Source organism: Styela clava, chromosome 8, assembly GCF_964204865.1.
Source record: "Styela clava chromosome 8, kaStyClav1.hap1.2, whole genome shotgun sequence".
NCBI classification, from domain to species: domain Eukaryota; kingdom Metazoa; phylum Chordata; class Ascidiacea; order Stolidobranchia; family Styelidae; genus Styela; species Styela clava.
The window spans coordinates 22,287,438-22,313,010 of NC_135257.1; the positions used below are offsets into that span (position 1 = coordinate 22,287,438).

Consider the following 25,573-nt stretch of genomic DNA (forward strand, 5'->3'; position numbering starts at 1 on the left):
ACCGGATATTTCCGGATTCACTGAGCAAACGACTCCGAACGCCGACTGGCAGATAACCATGATAACTACAGCACAAATACGGTAACGTCAAAGTGACTGGGGCACCATATTGCAAGCTGAGTTGGACGGTACCGGCACTGTGCTGATGCATGGTACATAAAGGCTGGGGACAAATTTGTACACAAAAACAATATGAAGAGAAACAAATGAATAAAATGTATCTACAGGTTTGGGCAACGGATTAAGAGATCACTAAACCATGTAATTGCATTGAGTTACATTACTCACAAATAGTCAATTTGTGTGGCATAAATATAACTAATTTCAGAATTTTAAATCACAACGGTTCTGTAGTGCAATCAAATAGGTCATGTAGAATATAGAAATCATTGAATTACAAAAATGTAAATACACAACTGTTCAATAAGACTGTTCATGCAGAATTTAAGTCATTAAATTACATAGGTTTAAAGTCACAACAGTACAATACTATGGTATGGCAGTTCATGCAGAATATATAGGGGACTCAATTATAGAAATAAAAAATTAACAGAATTACAAACATGTAAAATAAATATACTAATAATACGATATGGGTAAGTAGGACAGCTGTAGTAGCTGATTAACATAATCCCATTTCAGCCTAGACCAAGGTGGTCCAACCCGCCGCTCCATTATCTGTGGCCCACACCGCATTCGGAGAGTAATCAGAATATCGTATTTCAAATTGCTTCTCATGTGACATATTGTTGTTATATCACTACTGTAACTGAATTGACTAGTATGATGGCTATCTGAAGCAACTAGCGAAGTTGAAGATGTGATGGGCAGTCTAAATTGTTACCTGGATTTCCATCATTTGGGTCGGAAATATATGCTAACAATATAGGCATGATAGAAAACTAAACATCGGATGCGGATTTCATTAGCCTAGGTTGGCAATGCCTATGTGATAACTATGTGTTTACACAATAAAAGTACTTGTTTTGTATTGCACTGTTTACATTGGTACTATTGTAGCCCGTGACCAATGCCAAAATAATTTTGTGGCCCGCGGAGCTCACAACCTTGGACCACCCTGAACTAGACCATTGGTTCTCAAACTGGGGTCCGCGGTCGATTAGGGGTCCGCGAAGCTATTTTAGGGGGACCGCGAGACAACTTTAACCTCGGCACAGAAGCAGTTTGATTTGAAGCAAAATTCCTATGGTAACCCCATGGGATGGGATGGCACAGCACACATTTGTATTTCCCACGGGACACGAATACATTATATGGTTTTCGGGAAATGATGGTAAAACATTTCGTTATAAACTTCGTGTCCATATACTTGAGCATAGCTCTCTTGTTGGGATGGGACAGGCATAATTGCTATGGCAAGAGATGGGAATGGAACAGAAAAATATGTCCCATGGACAAGCCTGGATATGAAGGTTGCATTATCCAAAACAGAACCCAAGGTAGAAAAACTAGTGGAAGCCAAGCAGGCGCAACTATCTCATCGAACTGTTTTAGTGTCATTCAATAGATGAATGCTTGAAACACCGCGTTGCTATTTGCTTCATTTCTTTAGTGAACCGCGAGTCATCGGACAAATTGAAAGGGGACCGTTAAGCATATGTGTTTAAAAAGTTTGAGAACCACTGGTCTAGACTATGCTGTCAAATCTACTGGAATCAGAACATTGGCATATTCTGCCTCTAATTTTTGAGACAAAAAGCGTAAATGTACCTCCACATATATCTGTGAGGGCATAAGTGAGTCAGTATATTAACAATATATATCAATAAAAGTATTTTAAGTAGATATCGGACACATTTGCCAAATAAACATTGATAATTCATTCCATTTATTAAGAATAGTAAAACGTTTATTACAGGTGACTTGGACCTGAGGGCTGTGGATCAAGTCGAGTAAACTCATTGTATGAGCAAGTAATCCTGGAGGAGTCACTTTGCAACTGGACTGGTAGGTGGAAATCACGAGTTTTTTATACTCTATTTTGAAAGTGGCATAAGACGAATCACGTAGAATTTGGGGTAGGTTATTCCAAATTTGTACACCTATGAATCTAAGGGACTTTTGGGATTTGGCAAGTGAGAAGCAAGGAACAAAGTAGTTACGCCTTGTTGAAGAACGAGTGTTATGTTCATGCACTGAACTTAGCGAGACAAAATAGTTGTCGAAAGCTGCTGGTAATTGATTGTTTTGAAATTGATGCATAATTTTTGAGATTTCTAGCTATTATGGATGTCAGTCAATTTAAGCACTCTAGTTTTGTGGTATGAATAATTTAAATTCGAACGATATGGTGCTCTAGCGAGGATTCTAACGGCTCTATTCTGTAAAACCTCTAATCTATGAATGTTGGACTGAGTTGTAGAGCCCCAAGCAGCTATGGCGTATTGTATATAAGATTGAAAAAGTTCAAAGTAAACGGTTCCCAAGGTGGAATTTTGTAAATAGTTTTTTACCTTTCCTAAAATCCCTACGGATCTTGACAGTTTCCTATGGATTTCTGTGGTGTGTGTATTCCATTTTAACTGACTATCAATGTGGAGCACAAGATATTTATAAGACGAGACAATTTCCAATTTGGAGCCTTTAATTTTTATTGAAAAATTCATATGTCTAATGCGAGAGTTTGGACTGAATAACATGACTTCAGATTTGCCTATATTTACTGTAAGTTTATTGCATGTCATCCAGTCATGTATTTTATTTATTTCAGTGTTCACCTTGTCTTGTAATGTGGTCAAATCTGTCGCACTGGCAAGCAGACAAGCGTCATCAACAAATAATTTACTCAAAAGATTTGAGCTGTTAGATAAGTCGTTTATGAAATTCAGAAACGCAAGAGGTCCAAGTACAGATCCTTGCACAATTCCACAATGAATGGGCAATATCGGAGATCTATGGGAATCCAATTCAACGTATTGGAATCTATTGGCCAGGTAATCACATAGTAATTTGCCCGCCGTACCTCTAAAACCGTAATGTGCTAACTTGTGAGTAAGGATACTGTGTTCCACTAGCTTTTTAAGATCTAAAAAAGTGCAGCAGACAAACTCGCCTTCGTCTATTTTATCATAAATCGACGAAGTCACGTCAAGAATAGCATGACTCGTTGAATGGCTAGAAATCTAAATTGACATTTGTCGATTATGTTAAATTTGGTACAAAAACTAATCATTCTTGTATGTGATATTTTTTCCAAAGTAATGCCAATGGAAGATAAGACAGAAGTTGGTCTATAGTTTGAGGGATTATTTTTGTTGCCATGTTTAAATATTGGTATAACTCTAGCTATCTTTAAAGACGAAGGAAATATTCCTAAACGAAAAGAATTATTGAATAAATGACTTAGTGCTGGTGAAAAAAGCTGAGTTCCAAGGACAATTTTGGTTAGTAGAACAAAGCTTTCATAAATGTGACGAGCTCAAGCTCGAGTTCTCCACAGCGTATCACAAAAGAATTAACGTAAAAAAGCAGCTTAGTAGCACGATTAGCGTTGTATTCCCGACGTATAAAATAGATTATTTTTTATTAAAGTACTTGGACTTCGGTCTGATCAACAACTATTGTAAAAATCCAAAAGGTTAGATTATCCCTATTTAATATTAGTCCATACATGTAGCTACAGGGGTGATAACTTAAAAAAGGTCCCATATTTCACACAACTAAGTCTCACTGTACCCACCATTGGATCAAATTGAATCCTTGTCCATATAGAAACATATTTCTGCGTATCCGCGATTTTCATATTTCCCCGGGGAAATATCAGTATTTTATTTTTCACCATATTGGCAATACACTTTGTACGAACAATATAATGGAGGAACGTAAAAATTACATTCAGGTTAAAGGGAGGCGCGAAAAACCAATACTGCTTATCGATCAGCGTCACTCGTGATTGAATGTTTCTCAAAACTTGACTAATTCATCGTGAACCTCATTAGATTACTCCATAGATATTTTGTATAAAAGCTTTGAAAAATAAATAAAAATATATTTAATCACTGTAATAAGCCATTGATTACTCTGAAATTGAAGTTATGCATATTGCCCATTTTGAAATGACGAATCAATCAATATCTTCAAAACGTGCATATTGCTAATGATTTTCGCGGCACACGCAATATATCCTTCGGCATCTACTACCCAGACTTGATTGAGCGTCTAGCCTGTATTTTTAAATTTGTCTAGTCACGATGTAAAATAACGTACATGCAATCAGGACTGATTTTAATTGTGTACATCGTAAGTTTCAGATTTTTTGTTTCAAACATCGGGCTTTAAAAATAGCGTTTTTTGTGTTCCATACTTGCTTTTGGTTCAGTATCAAAACAACGTATTAACGATAGGCAATTCATTCAGGCATGTTTATCGAACCTTGAAAAGAATAAAAAACAAACTATCAAACTTTATCTTTACCTCGTTAACCTACAAAAAGTTTAGATAACTTTACTGTCACTTTTGATAGTATATTTATAGTTGCATAACATAATTGATTGCATTTCTATAACAAATGTCATTTGTGCTCGGAGGCGAACACAAAAACCTGACGTGAGTGTAATGAATGGTATATTTGTGAATGAATATGATTCGATTTACAAGCAAGGTTTTTGGTATTTTTTTGCGGTTTTGATGGATTTTTACTGTTTTTGCAAGGTGTTTGGTGGTTTTTCAATGTTTTTCATAGTTTGAAAGAGCTTACTTGGAATTAGAGTGGTAAATGGTTCTTTTTTCCTGAAAACTAAAGTTTCAGAGTAATTTTAAAGCAAAGTATGAGATATTATACAATTTAAGGATAGAATTTTTCAACTGGTACTAAAATGACGAGTAAACGTCAAGTTTTTGTTGTTAGAAATTACTTACAGCTTGCAAATCCTTTCAAATTACTTTCTCACAATCCTTTCATATTAAACTGTCGATTTCAGGTCCAAAAAATTCGAAAATATTAGTTGGGCCTCGGCTCTACACTAACAAAGAAACTCTACTAATTCTACTAAATTCCTACTAATAATCAAGTCATATTCATGGAGTTTTAAAAAAGTTTTTGCCATGACTTATTTATGAAACTCGTCGTAACAGTTCAAGTTCCAGATACGGATGTGAACTTTTTTTCAGTTCACGCAAATACATCAAAATCTAGAAATGAAAATCTCAATTGCTTCTATTATAATCTACGGCATCGTTTCATCCTGGTGTCAAGATGAAACAGTGTTTCACTGCTCTCCAAAGCCGGGTTGCCAGATTGCACAATGTAATCCGGTTGCTGTTGGATGGGGCAGACCAGGTTTCAACATTGATGAACATCTGTATGACAAAGAATTTCCGATTACATGCAAATCGAATAATGCATCACAATTTCAGAATTCTATAAATCTGTTTTCTTTAGTATCAAGGAATACTTTAGGCAAGTATCTGCTTTATTCAATAATTCTGAGTATTTTAAATCAAAACATCCTTATTCAGCTTTTATTAAACGCAACCATGATTGTTACGAATTCTAACGGACGTAATCATAATCATTTAGTGCGACGCGATGGCGGAGCGGTCAACGAGTTTGACTAAACAGCGTTGACTTTGCAGATTAGAAATCCCGTGTCTCCCAGAGTGTATTAAGTTGGGTAAACAATGCCTAACCGTAAATGTTTTGATACTTCCGTTGAAATCCTTATCACATTGGGAGACATGAGAAGTGAATAGTTAGTTACTTCTATCAACCGTATTTTGATTCTTTGACGAACGCCTATCAAACAACGATACCATTTGCAATATATAGAATTGAAATCAATAAGGTAATTAAATTTGATTTATTCGTTCGATCAGATATCGGAATTATCAGATCAGATTTTAGACAACTGGAAGAGAACCTCGATGACAAATTGAAAAACGTCCAGGGTTTTGGAAAAGAGGGTAAAAATACGAAATTTTTTATATAATACTTTGACATTGAATAATATATGAGTATTTGCTTACAAATATTTTATGTGTAGATTTTGAATGAATTTCGAACAAAAAATGAGTCTTTCAGAAAATTTTGTGTCATTATACTGAATTAGAATTATTTTTTATTTTTTATCAGAAATTTTCAATAAAAGTGAAGAACAATCGATGGGAATTAATAAGCTCCAAGAGAAAGTTATGCAACAGTCTGATGAAGTAAGGAAATTGAAGGAAGGTTGGTTTAAAATTACTATCGAAGTATATAATTATATTTTAATAACTATTTAAAAGCAGATCAATATGTAAATAATTGAAAAATGATCATTTTCAAGTCTTCACTGTGCAGAAAATAGCGAGTTTGCCTTGTTGTACACTGTACAGTCTACACTGTGAAGATAACGTTGGTAAAAGAGATTGCTTTCATGTAACATTGAGTAACTTTACGTTCGCAATTGTTCAACCTTAACGGTGGCTGAAAGATCGTAGTGTGCTACCTTTTGCATGCGATTTCTTTTATCAGATTTTGCCAAACTCCGTACGAAAGAGTTGGATGAGCAGAAGAAAATTGCGGAACAAACTGCTGAGATCAGTGAGCTGAAGAAAGGTTGGTGTATATTATGAAGGAAAAAGAGTTCTTATTCTTATCATCTAAGGCGAAATCATACATCTTGTTAACTCTTAGATTAACAGATCATCACATGTTTGAAAACCACATCGCATTTTTCATTTTACTGCTAAACATCTACATTACCAGTAATTACCAATTGCTTACTGCCATGGCCTACAACAACAATTAATACATTATATTACAACCGGTAGTTTTGAATTTTTCTTCATATCATTCTTGATTCTTCTAATTTGTTGAATTTTCTAGTCGAATTTCTCCGTATTGGTTGTATTTTTAATTAACTTCCCAAACGCTTTTGGCTTAAATTTATGAGCCCGCCAATAGCCTTTTATATATTTTTTTGTTTTTTTTAGATTTGATTAAAATTCAAGAAATAACTAAAAAGTTGGCAGTAGAATTGAATGCACAAAAGAAAACAAACGCGGTAAAGAAAGGTAAAATCAACCAAATAGTCAACAGAATATTAGATTACGTGGAAAACTTTATCAAAATTCTTATCAAATCTTTTTTTTTTAATTTGATAGAATTACAAGGAATTGATGAGAATTTGGTAGAAGAACAAAAGGAAACAAGGAATGAGATGAAGAAAGGTATCTGCTTAATAGTATTCTATACCATGTTATTTGGTTAAGCTCATTTTATGTATTACATAAACTATTCTGGCATTTTTTATTGTTTAGAATTTAGATAATATGTAAAAATGAATGATCAAACATCGCGGCGCCCAAATTCTTATCAAATTAGCGATATCCAGCATTAAAAAAATACTTTTATAGACTAAGTGATAGAGTAATAATAAATATAGTAGTAACTCCTATTCGAATTATTACCTAAACTAAAATAACTAATATTGCCCAAATTATCATATGGATTGCAAAATTCTGTGGGTTATGAATGTTTGAGGAGCATTTTGCATGGAAGTGAATACAAAAATTGAGATATTTCTGCATTCGATGGAGCGTGTTATGTTACTTAGCTTGTGATATTTCCTATTTGAATCTTTCAGAAATTTTTTTTACACCAGAAAGAACAGAAGCATTATGTATTAGGCTTCACTGCTTGGCATAACACGGGATCATTTGCACAAAGTCCCTGTCAACGGTCAAAATAAGATAATTAGTAATTATCCAGTCAGGGTTTCTGTTAAGAAAGCAGATTGCGACGAGAATTCAAAATCATTCTTAACCCGTACTGGATAATCACTAATTTTTTTCATTTTAGAACCTAGCGGGGGTGTTTTTCTAAAAACACGAACGGCTAAGCGGAAAATTGGAAGAGTAACATTGCTAGAAGGTACCCTTGGGATCTCATCTATGTAAAAGAATTTTTGAAATTTAATAATTTATTGTGTTTGTTTTAAATAAACAGCCGTTTCTTCTTAGAAAATTGCAAATTAAAGATTGGAAATATCTGCTATTTCACTGTCATATTTGGGAAATATTACGTCAACTACACCGAAGCCAATGCGATTTGTAAGAAAAGTAACGCAGATGTTGGTTTGATTCGAGACGAAGAATCCTACAATGAGATTATGAAATACCTGATAAAGAATATGCCCAAGAGTGAGACGTGGATTAGAATATGGACAGGAATCCACTTTGATCCAATGGTTAGTATCTTAGGGTTATCTATACACGGTGAAGAAATATAATCAGACATGGCTAATAATGATTTGAGAGAGAGAGAAAGAGAGAGAGTTTATTTCATTTTGTCAAACCAAGAAAATAATATATACATACATACATAACAAAATTAAAAAAACGTTTTCTGTACATGACTGGGAGGCAACGATACGACCGTTGGAGGTCATCAGAGTCAGTTGCCACCCAATTCAATAAGCATAAAAAATAAATAATAGGTTCGGTGTCATTCTATTAATACCTCTCATGTTTGTTTACTATATACAATATTTACATGTTTTATTATCGAAGCGAAAACTATGGTATACGGTTCTTTCAACTGACCGAAATTCGCCACATATTGAATTTGATTTCCAAAATATAAACTGCTTAGTCATGCCCAGGTACTCTAATAAGATACGATTTATTAGGGTAATTTGTAAACTTATGGGTGAAGATAAGTTAATACAGAACATGCAGGAATTTGAACAAGGGTGGAGTTCCATTATAACATACACATACTAGTGTTATATAATCAGAAGCACGGGTTGGATCATCGAAACAATACAGATTTTTGTTGTATACAAAATGCATTTATTTGGACAAGGCCATTCATGCAAATTAGATTGAACAGGGAGCTCAATGAAGAAGTATTGTGATTTGATTAACAAATTTAGGGATGATGGAAATGAGCTTTTAGCTTGGCATATTCACTTAATAAAATAAAGAATGTAACATTTTATAACACGATTTGGGACAATTTGATGACGAACATTTAAGTCATAATTGAATTGTAAGAATATATGAACTCATTTTACAGAGAAAGTATCATGAATGCAATATAAGCTTGGCATATTAGCCCTAGGAATAAAAAATGAAGAATGCAACATTTTACAACATAATTTGGCTTACTTTAAATATGGACATTTAATAAGTAATCCAATATAAAAATAGAGAGTTAAAGTTGTTTAGGAAATATCATGGATGTAATATAAGATGAAATTTTGGTTTAGAGCAGCTAAGTACAACACACGATATGTAACATTGGTGAATATAGCGAAGGATTGCAAACATAGAAAACCCAAATCTTTTATAACACGCTTTGGGACACTTTAAATAGGAACCTTAAATAATAGTAATCAAATATAAAAATAAAGAGTTAAAGTTGCTTAGGAAATATTATGGATGCAATATAAGATGAGATTTAGGTGTAGAGCAGCAAAGTACAACCCACGATATGTAACATTATCGAAGGATTGCAAACAAAAAACAAATAAAAAACAGTAATCTCCAATATCACGATGAGAAAACAATAACAATTCACTTGGAATGCACAAGTCAAGCATATTGGAATTGCAAGTGTATATGGATTCAAGGATACAGACAAGGTATAGTTTTACTTTTACACCTGTGTACCAAGATGGCAATTCATTTCTTTAGGGTTCCAGCACGTGTGCTCAGAACAAGTAGCCTATCACGACAAGTTGCGGAGTTGTAATTTACTAGAGTGGCATGACCCCATACAAATTATAAAAGTAGTAATACATAATATACATATTGGCTCATCATTTAGACAAGGATAACCAAAGTATCAATAATACAAAACATGATAAATACAAGAGCAATGAACAGGGCTTGATTCAACCCATTACAGTATGGGCGATTCAGAGGAGTGGGCTATGATATATGATGTAGGCAGGAGGTATATTGGAGTCATATCATATTTGAGTTATCAAATTCATTAAAAGAATCCCACAAATTTATAAGTGCCACACATTTTGAAAGGTTATGCTACTAATTTTACTGAAATGGTATTTTGATCCACATAATACAATCCATGTAGTGTTTGGTACAAATAACATTGTAACCAAAATGTTTAATTGCAGAGTTTGATGTTGTCGATTATTTCAGAAAGAATTCTCATTTAGGACTATTGAAAAACTCGATTATGCACAAAACAATATGAGGCTAACTTTCTGGATAGTTCAATACACAAACTATAGAAAGCCTAATAAGACAAAAATTTCAAACATACACAAATGGAAATATACATTACTCAGTTTAATTTTTGAGTAGAAGTACAAGGTTAGAAAATCCATAAACATAGGCAATAAATGCAGGGTATCACAATATGCTATTATAGTAGTGATTCAAAATTTTGGGGAAAATCAAAAATTATATACAGCTGTATAGGGTATGCATAGCAGGCAAATAAATTTAAAAATTGTTGGACAGTCTATAATTGGATATGCACATGTCACAAATATAGGCATAGTTTGATACTGGTCAATGACATAAATTTACAGGCACTACTAATTACAGTAGTAAATTACAATACAATAGGCAGAAAACCAGATATAGGTAACCTCCCTGACACCTATCTACAGGAGTCATCAGTAACCAGTAAGATAGACCTGGCTCCTCCATTAATTAATATTTGGATATGATGTGCTTCATGTACTCAATTTTAAATTTATTATACGAAAATGTTTTAAAATTATCAGGAATATTATTCCAGATTCTGGGTCCAGTGACTTTGATTGAATTTTGTGCAAATTTTGAACTTGTACGAAAAATAAAGAATGCACCTTTAGTTGCAGAGCGAGTGCCATATGAATGCACAGAACTACAGTCTGTAAAATATGAATTCAATGCTTCTGGAAGCATGCCATGCCTAAATTGAAACATCAACTTTGCAACTTTATAAATATAAACATCATTTAATTTAAGAAGACTCAAACGCCGGGGCTCCCGAAGTATGCGAACCAAGATGGCGGACATCGGAATGTAATATGTGTACTAGGTTAGGGTTAGGCCTTAATTTTAGGTATAAATACTACGGGAGGCTCTTGGCTAGTCTTCGAACTTATAATAGGACTAAAATAAGGAAAATTGGAAAAATAATTGTCGCCTAACCCTAACCTGTTACGTTCCGATGTCCGCCATCTTGGTTCGCATACTTCGGGAGCACCCAAACGCCTGTATACGGGACTCATACTATGAGGCAAAGCAGTACTTATCATATTGCGAAGCGCTCGATTTTGTAAAACTGATAGGTCATGCAGTCTACTTTTATCAGCAGAGCCCCATGTCACAATTCCATACTGAAGGTGGGAATAAAATAGAGAGAAGTATACAGTTCGCGTAATTTTTTTAGGAATCAAATGTTCCAGCCACTTGAGACCACTTGGATTTGTTTAATAGCTAAAACAGTGCAATCAGTGTTCTGTTTGTTTAACTACATGTGGTACTTTTAACACAAGAAACAATGTGGACACATTATCTACTTCCAATATATTGTTACTGGTTCTTGTGGTATGAGTATATAATTTATGTGCGCCATCGTGTTAGCTAGATTTAAATTTCTGCTCGTAGGCTATTTCTACTCTTTTATTTACATCTAATTTAATTGGAAAACTCGTCTGGCACTGACCTGATAAGAGTTTAGTTGTATAGTAGATATGCAGTGTAATAGTTTTGAACAAATCATTGAGCATGAGTATGATGTTTTACTTGATAACATGCGAGACGCGTGATTGAATATATGATTGCGTTAAACCAGTGGTTCTCAACCTTTTATGACTTGTGGCCCCCTTTCGAAGGCTTTTAGCACTCATGGCCCCCCACTTTGATATTTCAGTAGTATTTATAGAGTAATTTTTATTGATAGATTTCAAGTTCCATTCTGTTCAAACAATTCCGCGCATAAAAAAGTGAAAACATCTTCTGAAATAACCTTGCTGAGCGGTAAACTAGCAAAAACTGGGAGATTTCTTGTATAATGAAAAGTAAAATTAGATTTGGGCCCAGCGTTGTGGCCCCCTCCAACTGCTCTGTGGCCCCCTTAGGGAGCCGAGAGCCCCCGGTTGAGAACCACTGCCTTAAACGATATTAAATTATGAACATTGAATAAAAACGCTATTTATGAAATTAATCCAAACCCGTGATAAAGCATGATCCAGAGATAATCTCTGTCTATCATTTATTCTTCCCAGACTCGTGACGTCACACCTACAAATTCTTTCATCAAATGGTCTCAACATTATCCATTCACTGGAATCTCTCACAAAACTTCCACAAATGTTCACCTTTTCGTCAAATCCAAACTGGATCTCAGATATCAATTGATGTTGAATGGCGCTCCTAGCAGAAAGCTTCATGGAGTTATTTGTGAGATCCTGATCTAATAAAATATCATTCTGATTGCATTTTGTTCCTATGTATCTATTATCAATAAAATATAAATCATTTATTACCTTTCTGAAAAGAATTTCTACTAATGGCTATCCCATTTGATTAAATAAGCGATAATTCTTAAGCGTAACCACTTAATTGTCTAATATTTTGATCATTTTATTTAAAACATAATAGTTATTATATATTTTATTCAAAATACAAGTCTATTAAATAATTGTTATTCGAGATTTAATGGAATTTATATCTTGAATTGTTCTATTTTGCTAATCTAATTATTTTTTATTGTATAATATATCGAAGTTAACTTTGGAGATTTAGGCTATTGTTATATAGTGTAAGTTATGAATATAATGATTTTAAATGTAGGAATAGAAATTTTATAAACTTGTCTTATTATCTTGAAATAAATTTAGCTGTGATATCTTTTGGAAGTCGAAGAGGAACAGTTGCTTGATGGGCACCACAATTTTTGGATTTGAAAATATCTGCAGATATTTCAGATCATTTGTAATGCTCTTTCGGAGATTTTAAAATTCGAAATTCGGAGATTTTAAAAATTGAAATTTGGAGATTTTAAAAGAAAAAACAGGGTTAATATGGCTTGAAAAAAAAATGACAATGAAGCGAGGTCGCTTGCTTGACTCCCATTTTCAGATGAGATTGGTTGCGTTCATGTTCCGCGGAGTTAGGTGTAGGGATAAAATGATTACATCGTCTTCGATCTGTATACCCATACCCACCAGGTCACCCCTTTAAGTTCTAACAGAACACAACGTTACTTTACTTCAGATATATATGATGAGATAGCTTAGTTCCAACTCGGTGTGACCAAAAGCATAGCATTGGGTGTTTATGTCCTCCACATATCAGCACATTTGTGGTAATCCTGGAAACCCACTGTAGGAGATTGTGAACCAAACAATGCAGTGATGATTAAATCATTATTAACCTACGACACTCGGTATATCAAGTCCTATAGTTATGCTATTATTACTCATATATTATTCTAGATTCTATATTTGTTGCAGCATAATGTGACCACAGTTACTATAAATTACACCAATGTGAATGTGCAAAGCTCTTCAGGGCGATGGTAAAACCAAAACAACACAGAAAATGATTTTGGACTCCAGCAGATCAGCAGAGGGCCGCGAAAATCACCAGTCTGATCACAGATGTGATAACTGGCCAAATGCAACCGATAAATCTCGCCCAGGACATTCAAAACAAAGAGCCATAACTCCAATACATACCTTAAACAGCGAACAATGATGTTTCCAAATTGTGGCGCTCAGTGAAACTGCAAATACGGAATAAATCTAGAGTCGGTTGGATAACGGAACAACTTGGATAAGGGCAAGGCATGTCATGGACTAATATCAATAAATGGATTGTGAGATTGGTCATGAGAAATATAACATACCCAAACAAGAATCAAGACGGCCACAACTAATGAAAGCAGCGTGGCCGCTTATTGACCTAACTCGTAAGTCAACAGAATATTAGTAGCAAATATGCAAAAAAGATAGCGCGAACGCAGTCTCCACATGCAGAAGTTAGACGACCGAGTTATCCTATTTGGGATATTCGCTAGGGTCAATTCAGTCTGGGTGCAATCACTAAACCTCGCCTAGGTAGAACCGCCTTCGTGATCGCGGTTGACCGCCTCGTCAAGTAAGTATGGTTTGTGACGATTGAATGCGCACCGTTTCCATATTTGAAATAAACATTTGGAAAATATTCAGCCCGATGAGATGCATTTTGACATATTATCTTCATAGCTAGTTAATTTTATTGTAAATCAAAATGTTTGGACAATGAATCAGATAGAGCATTTTTAGGCTGTAGAAATTGGCGTATATGTGAACATATACCCGATAAAACTGAAGATTGTAAATACCATTTATGACAGATGTTTTTCAGGTATTTTTTGAAATAAAAATATTTTACAGCTATTCCTGCTATTGAATTAAAAAAGTATCCGAGTTAAAATATGCGAACTATCTTTGATGGCAATTCTTCTTTTTTGATAACATGACTTGGATTGTGACATCAACAAGTATGAACTGTAGCGTTTAGTAGTCGTAATCACACCAAGCATTCCGAGTTTCGAGAAAGTCAGTGTCAGCTGTATTTTAGTTTGCATATGCCTGGAGCAAGTTGGGTTGATCCACGTGCTATACACTTGTATCGCTTGTCTCATGTATCAATTTCCCTAATGATATTCGTAGTAGGCTACACTAGTCTATATCGCTGCATTTGTGCTGCATGTTATCATTTTCTCTCATGTCATCATTCCTGGCTATTGAACTAAAAAAATCCGATCCGATTGTTGGTGTCGGAGTGCGTGATGAAATGAACAAGGTCTTTCGGTAAATTATATACCTAATGTAATTTCAACAACTTTGCATAGATATGAGTGACGACTGAATCGGACGATTGGATTTATCATGTTTGTCTTGATATTTTGGTGAGTAACCATACTTCGAGTTATGATATACAAACTATCTTTGTTGGTAATTCTTTTTTAATAACATAACTTGGATTGTTACATCAACAAGCATAAAATGTAGTGTTTATCACTTGTAACTTAGATTACATGTATCTAACTCAAGTTATTTCACATGCTACACACTTGTTTCGTTTGTCTAATGTATTCATTTCCCCATTGTATTACTCGCACCACTTGCAACAATAATAGTTACAGTACACTTGTATATACCTTTGCATTTGTGCTGCATGCCAATATTCTTTTTATGTGAGCGTCCCATTTGTACCGTCTGTGCCACATCCACTATGTCTCCCATTTAATTTTTTGACCTTAAGGGCTTAATCCGTGCGACATGGGCAAAATATCGTAAAAATTGACACACAAATCATCTGATGAATAAGATGAACTTGAATAAATTAATCTATATATGAGACATGGGTAGAAAAGGGAATGGAATGAAATGCACTTGGTAAAACAAGTGATGAAATTACCGAATATATTCAACTATATATACCTACAATTTTGTAGATCATTCAAATCAAACACCAAGATTCCTTGCACACCTGTGCACAACAAAACGTCTGCAAAGACCGCCATAATCTGTTCAACAAACCGTTGAAGAACAACTTTGCATACGGACTAGGTTGCAAAGCAATTTACGGTGCAATTTCTGTTATCATTGATTCTAATGACATGTCATTTATGCATTTGAATCACAAATATCAATTTCTTATGCTCTGGAATATTTGCTCGTCAATCTGAAATAGTGATAACTTAAAATTTAGTTCGCCGACAACTATTTTATTCTAACAGTCCCTTACAATTCAGAAGGTAATCAAAATTTAATCGAAATACCGATTTTTCAAAATATTGGCGCGTCGATATGGGATCGGTACCAGTATCAGCGATAAATAAAAGCGGTTCTGTATATCTCTAATGCATGTATCGCCATTAGAATTTTCGAAATAAGAAATAATATTTTGGATCAATAGCAATTACAGTAATTTAATCAGGTATGGTTCACCTTGGTGTAGTTTCACAACTTTGCGACACGTGGAGCAATTGAGACACGATATTTTTGAGACTCGGTTTTCTGGGATGTGAAATAATATAATTCAAACTGACTTCCTATTAAATTATATCGCTCAACATCTATTGAACTTAACGCAAATGGTTGTCTTGGCACAACAAATGAATTGGACCAGCTAACATCAATTAGTTGAACAAAACGTTTTTAAAATATGTAACGGCTTTTCTTTACAAGATCTCTGCATTCCTATTGTCGAATTTGCGAGTTTTACTTCATAAGTAGGTTATATTTTTCAATACCTACATCCTGTTCTATTGACACGATACGGTCAAAAAATTTAATTAGAGCTCATCTCAAACACCTAACTAACCCCTTGAGCTTATTGAAAAATACTACCTCCAGATCATAACCGTATTTCATTCGGTAGAATTAGAACTACATTTATCGTTGTTTTGAACGTTTCAATTTTACAAACTAATTTTGTGATCCCTCTGAGAAACAGTCTTAGAGAAAAAAAAGTTCTACACAGAAGCCAAATTTTATACCAGTTATAATTTGTAATATTAGTAAATTTATATTACTTCTAAAATTAAGTAAACCACGTTTGAATTTTCAAATATTGAACAAAAGATGAATTTATTACTAGTTAATAATCGAATTTTCAAATTGAGTATCAAATTTTGTTTTAACGAAAATGTTTGCAAATTCATAAAATATGAGGAACATTTCTTAATTTGAATGATGTGGGATTTATGTTACAGAATTATCTTTATTTTAATCAAACATCAATCTAATCATACTATTTTGCAATTATTAAATAATATTTACTGTTATATGCTGTAATTATTACAAGTTATTGTACAAATTGTACAAATTTCAATTAGGAAACGATTGATTTCTATTTTATATTTTACTGATGATAGAACCAGAGGAACAAAATACAACCAGGCTGACGTTTCATTAGATCAGGATCTCACAAATAACTCCATGAACCTTCGTGGTAGAAGGAGCATTTACCATCTCTTGATGACGAGAATTCAGGTCGGATAGAACAAGAAGGAAAATATTTCTGTAATCTTTATACTCGGCTCCCGTAATTGGATATTCTGCGGTCCATTTATTTTGACTCCATTCAATAAATGAATCTGCAGGTTTGACGTCACGTGTCTGAGAAGAACAGAATTATTAGCTGTCAGTCATCGCTTAATCGTACTTGAACACGCAATTGATTTTAAATTATAAATGCATTTTTTCCCTATTATCAAAGATTAATGCCTAGTTAACTGTAAACTCAAGTTATTTTAGTCTCTCATGTGTTAACAAGTAAGGGCAAAGATCTTTGCAAAACTGTTAAATTTCGCAATTACTGTATTACTAGAGCTGGGAATTTTGAATCGAATCGACAATTATTCGAATCGGTTCTGAGCAAAATTTCGAATCGAATCTTGTTTGTTTTTCTTTCCCGCAATGGTCGAGGTGAATTCCTCATTTTTTTTCGAAGCGATATTATTTCCGACATATGACTATCCCGACATATGACAATTTCCTATGGTGAGTTATTGATTAAACGTGTTTCTTATTGTGTGTGAACTCTCAGCAATCTGTTTTCAGTAATTCATTTTTTGACAGGCCAATTCTAGTAAAAAAGTCGCATAAAATAATATATATATCTCTTAAGTTATCGAGATTCGAAAAAATATTTGATTCGATTCTGAAATCTTCAGGTATTAGAAAATGCCCTTTCCTATATATATTACTAAACGCTGATTAAACTAACCATAGTACGAACCTAAGCTAAGCCGAGGCAGCATGGGAAAAGCAACTAACCTTACCCAAGACATAACTAGCGACAGGATGCAGATAAATTATTTTTGTATGCAAAATCCATTTATGTTTTTTGACCAAAAACGATGGGTGTATAAACGAACAGGCTTTGGTAACTTGTGTAGATGCATGGACGTGCTTCATGTGCCCATAACTTTTCATGAAGTTGAAAATGTCCAATTTGCGAGTAACAATAAAAGCATTACACAAATATCGAAATTGTAATTAAATTTGGTCACATAATTCGTGATCAAACGTCTTCTAAAAGAATGGTTTTCCATGCCAGATTCAATGCGCTGTTCAGTGGCGAATTAATGCTACCATATTAAAGTGTACACAAGACCAATACCTGTAATATTTTTATTTGACGTGCATTCTACCGTTAATGGTACCAGATTCCAATTTAATATAGAAATCAAAACCTGCAAGGCCCGAAATCAATTTTAAAAATTTCGGAAAAACAAAAAAGTCGCTACAAACGCATTTTAAAATGTCTGAATTTTTAAAACCTACGATTGTCCACCAGTGTGACGTGGTTATTTATATCATATGCGTTGGTATATTTCTACGTCTTGTACCACGAGAACGTATGATGTTATCTTAATCTTTCTCGCGGGAAACTGTGCGTCAAGTGTGGAAAACACGTTATTATGTGATCATCGCCGACAAGAAGTTAAAAATAATCAGAGGGGTAAAAGATTGAATACTGAGACCGAAAACAATTGGAAGGCGGCATAATGTGAAAAACACTGTTGTCGGGTCGCTGTGGCGGCTGAAAAACAGTATTTTAGACACTATACCGAAATCTAAGGTCGAAATTTCATTGGTATGCGAGATGCACGTTGCTAAATTGCCTTTGGAAATTATTCTATCCTCGCTGAAGTTTAAAAACAATTATTTGTATACGCGATGTAGTTTGATGTACTCGTACTTTTTCCAGAATTTTGATTTTATAAAAGATAAACTGATATTCATATTAGTATCAATATTTATTGTACTACACCAAATTGCATCCTTGATTCCATTGCAAATTTTGGTATTATTTAACAATCACTGCTGCACGAACAGCTCAAATGCGTTGAATTCGAAACATCGCAAAAATACGAATCAAAACTAGATGTTATTAAAATATTTATGATCTATTTAATTGGATTTAAGAACAGGCGATACTTGAATATAATTTCAATATACCTTTTACACAGCTATAGCTATTAATCAAACATAAACTTGAACTATCCTTGGCTGTATCTGTATCCCATTCCTCCTATATGTCGATAGCATAAATATAATATATAGATAGCATAAACATAATATACTAACGATTGGATTAAACTGGATTTTTGTCAATATATAAATAAACTTCTGTTCTTTTGGAATATTCCTTCTCAAGTAATTTATAATCGCATTGTAAGATTTTTCATCTCGGATCAAGCCAACATCTGCGTTACGTTTCTTACAATGATCAACTGCTATGTCGTAGTTGACATCTTCTTCAACTCGTATCAAAGCGAAATAACAGATATTTCCGATTTTTAATTTGCAGTTTTCTGAAATGTAACAACTGTATATTTGAATACAAATTAATTGATAAATATTGATAATTCGTTGCTTCGAGCAAGAACCAAGTATCTTACAACATAAATCAAGCTAGTTGGCTTAGTCAGACGTTCTAGGACTTTTGTTAAATCCGATGCAAATTATTAGTCAAAATGGATTGAATGAATTATTCACCTGGCGGAGGGGTTGGTTTCAATGTTGTTTGATTTATTGTTGTTTGTTCCAATGTTGTTTGACTCTTTGTTGTTGGTACGGCCGTTTGCCTGGACCTAGTTCGCAGTTGCTCAGGCTTTTCCGTAACGGAAAGTTTTTGTTCAATCCGGGATATTGCTGAATGTTAATATAATAAACGCTTATCTTAATCTATCAATCACTTTCCTAAAACACTGAAGCTTTAGCTGCACAATTCGATTTTCAACACGCTCCAATTTTTTAATCCAGTTGTTAGTGTAAAAAGTTTGGGCGATCTAATTACTGCTCGCTCTTCGAGAAGCACACGACCTTAATCTTAATTCAACAAGTTTTTATTCAAATTCCATAAACGAGAACGCCTATATGAGCGTGCCTATGTCGCAATGAGAATGCGACTACTTCAAATGAAGTTTGCCTATTTGAAGGGAACACTCTCAGAAAAATATGTTCGGGTAAATTACGATGCCAAATAATTAATTAACAGTTTTATCTTTCTTCATCTTTTTGTTGTCTTCTACCACATTAATATTCATTTCTAGAACTTTGGTCAAATCTAATGAAAAATGAAATTTGAATGTTTAGAATAAATATACGGAAATAATATTTTCGATTTAGATTTTGCTTCCTAAAGCAGCAGCTTATAGTTAGCACAAAGTGCATCATCATTTTCCCGCATTGTAATATGTTGACGAATATATAACCAACCTTCCTTCAATTCCTTTATTGCCCCAGACTGCCGTCTATCTTTCTCTCGGAGATTGTTAATTTCTTTAGATTGTTCTTTAAATTTGCTGTCACTTTCTGGTAAAAATTTGAGATCTATTTATAAAGACAAAGTCTTCTATAATATTTCAGGCCAATTTTCGGCGCTCCAGAAGTATGTGTACTAATATTGAGATGACTAATTTTATTTGCCTACTGTACAAGTTGTGTGAAGGGACTGGAACCTATGGGCTGGGGGTATATTCACTAGGCTAACACAGACAGTCTTGATTTCGTAATAGAACTAAAATAAGGAAAATAGGAATAAAATTACGCCTCAACCCTAACCTGGTGCATATACTAAGGGAGTACTAAGATATTATCTTTGATAATCTTTTTGTTGTCTTTAACCAAATTATTATTCATGTCTTCAACTTTGGCGAAATCTAATGAAAAATGAAATTCCGACGCTCTTAACAAACATCCGACAAATATATTTTGAATTTAGATTTATATGTTGCTTCCTAACGCAGCAATATAAAGCAATAGTTTATTTGTAGCTAGCACTAAGTGCATCATCATGTTTCCGCTAATAACCTTCATTATAACATTTTGACAAATATATAACCGACCTTCCTTCAATTTCTTTATTTCCTCAGACTGTCGTCTATCTTTCTCTCGGAGATTGTTAATTTCTTTAGATTGTTCTTTGTTTTTGATGTCACTTTCTGGTAAAAATATAAGATCCATTAATAAAGACAAAGACACATAGAGTATTCGTGAGCAAATAGTTTTTTCTAATACTCAAGCAATGAATAAAGATAATGTCAGATTCTCACCCTCTTCCTCAGAAACATCAGTGTTTTTTATTTTATCATTGACGTTCTCTTCTAGATCTCTTAAATCTGATTTGATATGTCCAATGTCTGGATGAATATATAAAAGCAAATTTAATTTATTAATGTAAATGCTGCGACTTCAATAGATTTGTTACAGAGTACGATGAAATGCGCTTCCTGCAATGTTGATCTAATATATCAATGTATGACTGCGTGAAACTCATCTTGTTCATTCCTTATTACGTTTTTATTTCCTGAGCGAATAATTTTAGCTGCTGACCTTGGAACACGCTTCATGGAAAAGACCGTCTTGGTAAATTGAGCATTGAGCAATATAAATCAACGCTTACCCAAAGTATTTCTGGTCACTAACGAAAACAAGTTGACAGTATTCTGCAAAATTTTCGCACTCTTAGGTTTGCATGTAATCGGAAACTCTTTGTCATGCAGATGTTCATCGATGTTGAAGCCTGGTCTGTCCCATCCTATAGCAACAGGATCACATTGTGCGATCTGGCAACCAGGCTTGGGAGAGCAGTGGAACACTGTCTCATCTTGGCACCAGGATGAAGTGGTGACGTATATTAAGATAAAAACTACTAAGATTTTCATCTCGAAGTTTCAATGTATTCAAATAGTAACTAAATGAATAAGAGATCAAATTTGAGTTTTGAAAGAGAATATCAGAATTTCAAATGTTCTGTAACGAATCGCGGTTTCACAAACTGAGACGAATGTATCTTCGAATATACATATCGACTTCGCTTGTGCCACTTCTGAAGTTGTTGTTGGCTATTTTAAATTGAATGTCTTTTTAGAAATGGCACAGTCAAACCAGCGATTCCAGAGCGCCCTGATAGATTGTCTAATCTTGTGGACCGAAACGATTTTTTTGAAATTACGCGCAAACCCCTGACCCGTAGAATAGTTTCTTTTCGTGGTCTACTGGTCTGGTTTCAGTGGACATGTATTTCTCTCATAAATGGGTTTTCCTGTAGTATGCGAACCAAGATGGCGGGCGCCGGAACGTGGAATGTGTAGCAGGTTATAGTTAGGCTAGTCACTTGGCTAGTTACCGAACCCGCAATAGAACTAAAATGGGCAATATTGGAATAAAATTATAGCCTAACCCCAACCTGGTACACATACTACGTTTCAATGTCCGCCATCTTGGTTCGCATACTACAGGATAACGCATAAATGACATATAAAGCTGCTGGTAAGACCATTTCCGGGAGTCGCTACCATTGATATCGCTTGGTATTGTGCACTGAATTACAGAGTTCTTTTAATATTTGACTGATATTCATTCTGTATAGATTAATGCAGGTCTATTATCATAGATGCTAGAGTGAGGGTGCACTACATTTTTGTCTGCGGACCATATAACCAACTTCAGACAAAACCAGGCTACACAAAAAATTGAGCGGAAAAGGCAAGAGAATGCGCTATTATTGCTTAGGCTTGCAGTAACAAAACAACGTAAGATTTAACGCTGCGACAGGAGCAAATAACCGTGTGTTTTTATCCTTGTCAGCTCCTATTCAAAAATAAAACTGTCGATTAAAATTTTATGTTTGATGGAGCAAAATCTGAGTACTGACAAGGGCTACATTGAATGGCTCGGCGGGCTGGGTTGTGGCCCGCTGGCCGCATGTTGTACACCCCTGTGCTAGGGTATTTGCCGCAATATTGCAATTTAGAATTGGTGTCTTGAATTTAAAAACGATACGTTTTTGGAAAATTTATTTTCTAAAGGTCGTTTAATATAAAAAGATCAGAAACAATTACAAATAGTTTAGCGATTTAAATGCGAAGTATTGTAAAAGTGACATAGAATTTCAAAAAGATAAATTCGCATATTGAAAAAAAGATTCTATTCAATTCAAAAGTCTTGCTGCACACGAACACAAATATATTTCTGTAACGTTTCGTCTGACCGAGGTCAGACTTCTTCAGACAAGCATTTTACAACTATAACCTATGACTATATGAAAAAAGACTAAGCTTTTTGCGCAGGACATAGCCGATTCTGACGCGATATAGTCTTTTTAGAATTGGCATCTCATATTTATAACAATGTCACTATTGATAAGAATATAGCAGCTTTCGAAAATGCGCTTCTTTGTATAACTGACATATAAAGCTTAGCGTAACAGCATTTGTATTTGTATCTGAAGTATTCGCTGCTCTCGCTGTTTATCCCGCACTGATATTGAAGTCTCTAGTGAATCTTCATTTGAGTTTCCAGGTAACATCAAGTCACGTTGCATTCTATAAATTCTATTGAATCTCCGCTCCAGAAGACCCTTTTCTCAATCGTTTTGCATGTCTGTCGGTTTGCCCAGCTGTGGCGTCTTAACGGCTGGACCAATCTGGGTGACATTTTTACGTGGTTATTCTGTCGCTAGTGTTGTGTGTTTTATGAAAAGTCCAGGTAGAGGTTATGTTTCCATGGCAACAACATAAAACGCGCCGATCGTTATAAAATTTTATATCACAATATATCGCAGTTTTCTCGCCAATCAAGTCGAAAATTGAAATTAAATTCCAACGACGTTACCTTCCGCATAGCAAAATACTCTTTTCAAGTCGTCTTTGGTCTCGATACTCCTCAAACTGGTGAAGCTATTTGGATTTTGGTGAACATTACTTTTTTTATTTTTAGCCACAATATGTCAGTCACGCTAGTATGTCTACGACAGGCCTGCACAACATACGGCCCGCGGGCCGCATGCGGCCCGCTAAATACTTCTGTGCGGCCCGCGGGTGGTTTGGAAACACGCCACTTCTCGTGTCTAACAATCAAAGCCGACATTGTTATGCAAGCCCGCCGCTACTCCGATCAAATTCCAAAATCGTGAGATTTGTGTTTTGCACTAGTTTCAATGAATATCGAACTTTGTGTGAAATTGGTGAGGCCTTCGTGACCCCTAAAATTCGTCGCTCGATCCCTCGCTTCCCAGTTTGGGAAACCCTGATTTAGATATCTCCGTATTCAGACTGGATCACGCTTAAAACAATATCGGTATACAATCTCACACCCATTAGTGCATATTAGCAACCTATTATTAACCCCATTATTTTTTACTTGCAGTTTATAAAACTGAATTTTCTTTTTTGATTCGAATTTCGAACTTAAAAAACAATTCCTTTTTTTATGAATGGTGCAGAAATTCTCGCACAAAAGATAATGCTTTTTACTGTAAAATTTCAAATAAATTGGAACAGATTTTGTAGAAAAATGTAATTTAACAGTCAAAAAGTACAACACAGGAGAATCTATTGCTACTAAACGGATTGTTTGTCTAGTCTAGCATACAATGGAAACATCCAATAATGATACATATGACTAAATAAATTATCATACATATATTTGAGACGATTTTACAAAACTGAACCCGAGTAAAATATTTTTCTGCTGTCAGTTTATACTGCAACACACAATACCTAATTCTAATACAAAAGAAGTATTGAAAATGAAGGGTGGGTTTTCAAGGTAGATGAACCACTAAATACATGTTTGCCATCTCATATGCAAAAATACTGTACCTTGTTTTTACTCAAGAAAATAAGATTCTTCATATTTTTAAGCTCCCCAGTAATGAAAGTATTCATTTAATTTATGTGTTTTACAAAATTATTTTGATTTGTAGTTCATCTTGTGAAATATGTATATGGCAAAGTTTGCAGCCCGCCGGGACTTCAGATTTATGCTTGTGGCCCTCGTGGTAATTTGAGTTGTGCAGGCCTGGTCTACGATATGGTTTAAAAAGAACTGGCATTTTCGAAAACCAGCTCTATTGATCGTGCCGTCGTTAAAGATCCAATGGGCGCCTTCCGGCTTGATTTATTAAAACTGATTAATTCATTGTAACGCGTCCGGAACGATATCAAGATTCTCAGCGCATAATTAATAATTCTAAATATCACCAGTATCATAAACGGTTTCTTCTATTAGAACTCCGAGAACCTCACGAACTAGTCTATCATCGCCAGTTTGCCTCATCTAGTCGATATTTACCTAACTGATAATATAGTTTCTTTGGTATTGCTTTTATGCTTGGAAGTTCACCGCAGGCCAATATATTTGGAAGCATACGCTCGTTATGTCGTGACGAAGTTTCAGATCTTAATCGGATTAGCGATGTCGCGTGACGTTCATGATACGATAAACAACAATGACATCGCAGAATTATATTTAGTTTTTTGCAATTTTCTATTTTTAAATTAATTGCAATGAAATTTAAAATATGGGTTTACTACATATGCTATTGAAATTTTCAATGAATTTGACAGTAATATAATGTTTACTTCATCTGTTTAATACTCTGCAAATGCTAATATAACTTAGGTGTAAAATTACTCAAACTTTCCTGTATTTTATAAATAAAGCGAGACCTATTATTTTAAATATTTAGTCTTCCCTTGGAAACGCAAAAAGTACGCGAATGGGCAAAGATGTATTGAACAACGCTACTCGGTGTACAACTCCCTTATGGCTACCCCCGACTATAATACTCTAGACATGCAAATGAATAT

The 25,573-nt window shown here is 34.5% G+C and overlaps 3 protein-coding genes and 1 non-coding gene across 5 annotated transcripts; 2 read left to right on the top strand and 2 right to left on the bottom strand.

The window, feature by feature from the left end:
- Positions 1-1,876: 1,876 nt before the first annotated feature.
- On the top strand, positions 1,877-5,948 carry LOC120345975 (uncharacterized). The gene is made up of 4 exons (XM_078115166.1): positions 1,877-1,968; positions 2,732-2,954; positions 5,131-5,419; positions 5,836-5,948. Exons 2-4 carry the CDS (start codon positions 2,892-2,894, stop codon positions 5,946-5,948), a joined length of 465 nt encoding a protein of 154 aa, XP_077971292.1. The 5' UTR covers positions 1,877-1,968; positions 2,732-2,891.
- Positions 5,949-6,096: 148 nt separating this feature from the next.
- Positions 6,097-12,585, top strand: LOC120325577 (uncharacterized). Of its 2 annotated transcripts, XM_078115680.1 has the most exons (7): positions 6,097-6,187; positions 6,473-6,556; positions 6,934-7,014; positions 7,105-7,170; positions 7,802-7,873; positions 7,963-8,189; positions 12,195-12,585. In XM_078115680.1, exons 1-7 carry the CDS (start codon positions 6,121-6,123, stop codon positions 12,384-12,386), a joined length of 789 nt encoding a protein of 262 aa, XP_077971806.1. In that variant the 5' UTR covers positions 6,097-6,120; the 3' UTR covers positions 12,387-12,585. The 2 variants fall into 2 exon arrangements, with proteins under 2 accessions (XP_077971806.1, XP_039247603.2); XM_039391669.2 differs by lacking the exon at positions 7,802-7,873.
- A 1,331-nt stretch (positions 12,586-13,916) lies between these two features.
- On the bottom strand, positions 13,917-14,078 carry LOC120325957 (U1 spliceosomal RNA). The gene has a single exon (XR_005567384.2). It is a non-coding gene; the product is annotated as a U1 spliceosomal RNA (small nuclear RNA).
- A 5,885-nt stretch (positions 14,079-19,963) lies between these two features.
- LOC120345974 (uncharacterized) lies at positions 19,964-21,648 on the bottom strand. Its single transcript, XM_078115167.1, has 5 exons — positions 21,382-21,648; positions 21,032-21,118; positions 20,825-20,920; positions 20,196-20,291; positions 19,964-20,043 (listed from the first exon to the last, which is right to left on the bottom strand). Exons 1-5 carry the CDS (start codon positions 21,641-21,643, stop codon positions 19,964-19,966), a joined length of 621 nt encoding a protein of 206 aa, XP_077971293.1. The 5' UTR covers positions 21,644-21,648.
- Positions 21,649-25,573: the final 3,925 nt, after the last annotated feature.

Excerpts from the sequence above, each read along its gene's own strand:
- LOC120325577 (XM_078115680.1), top strand. The coding sequence starts at position 6,121 with ATGGGAATTAATAAGCTCCAAGAGAAAGTTATGCAACAGTCTGATGAA. Across the intron at positions 6,188-6,472 it reads AGTAAGGAAATTGAAGGAAG|ATTTTGCCAAACTCCGTACG; the intron begins GTTGGTTTAAAA and ends TTCTTTTATCAG. Across the intron at positions 7,015-7,104 it reads AACAAACGCGGTAAAGAAAG|AATTACAAGGAATTGATGAG; the intron begins GTAAAATCAACC and ends TTAATTTGATAG.
- LOC120345974 (XM_078115167.1), bottom strand. The coding sequence starts at position 21,643 with ATGAAAATCTTAGTAGTTTTTATCTTAATATACGTCACCACTTCATCC. Across the intron at positions 21,119-21,381 it reads AGTGACCAGAAATACTTTGG|ACATTGGACATATCAAATCA; the intron begins GTAAGCGTTGAT and ends ATATTCATCCAG. Across the intron at positions 20,044-20,195 it reads AATAAAGGAATTGAAGGAAG|ATTTGACCAAAGTTCTAGAA; the intron begins GTTGGTTATATA and ends ATTTTTCATTAG.
- LOC120345975 (XM_078115166.1), top strand. The coding sequence starts at position 2,892 with ATGAATGGGCAATATCGGAGATCTATGGGAATCCAATTCAACGTATTG. Across the intron at positions 2,955-5,130 it reads TATTGGAATCTATTGGCCAG|TTCACGCAAATACATCAAAA; the intron begins GTAATCACATAG and ends ACTTTTTTTCAG. Across the intron at positions 5,420-5,835 it reads AGTATCAAGGAATACTTTAG|ATATCGGAATTATCAGATCA; the intron begins GCAAGTATCTGC and ends TCGTTCGATCAG.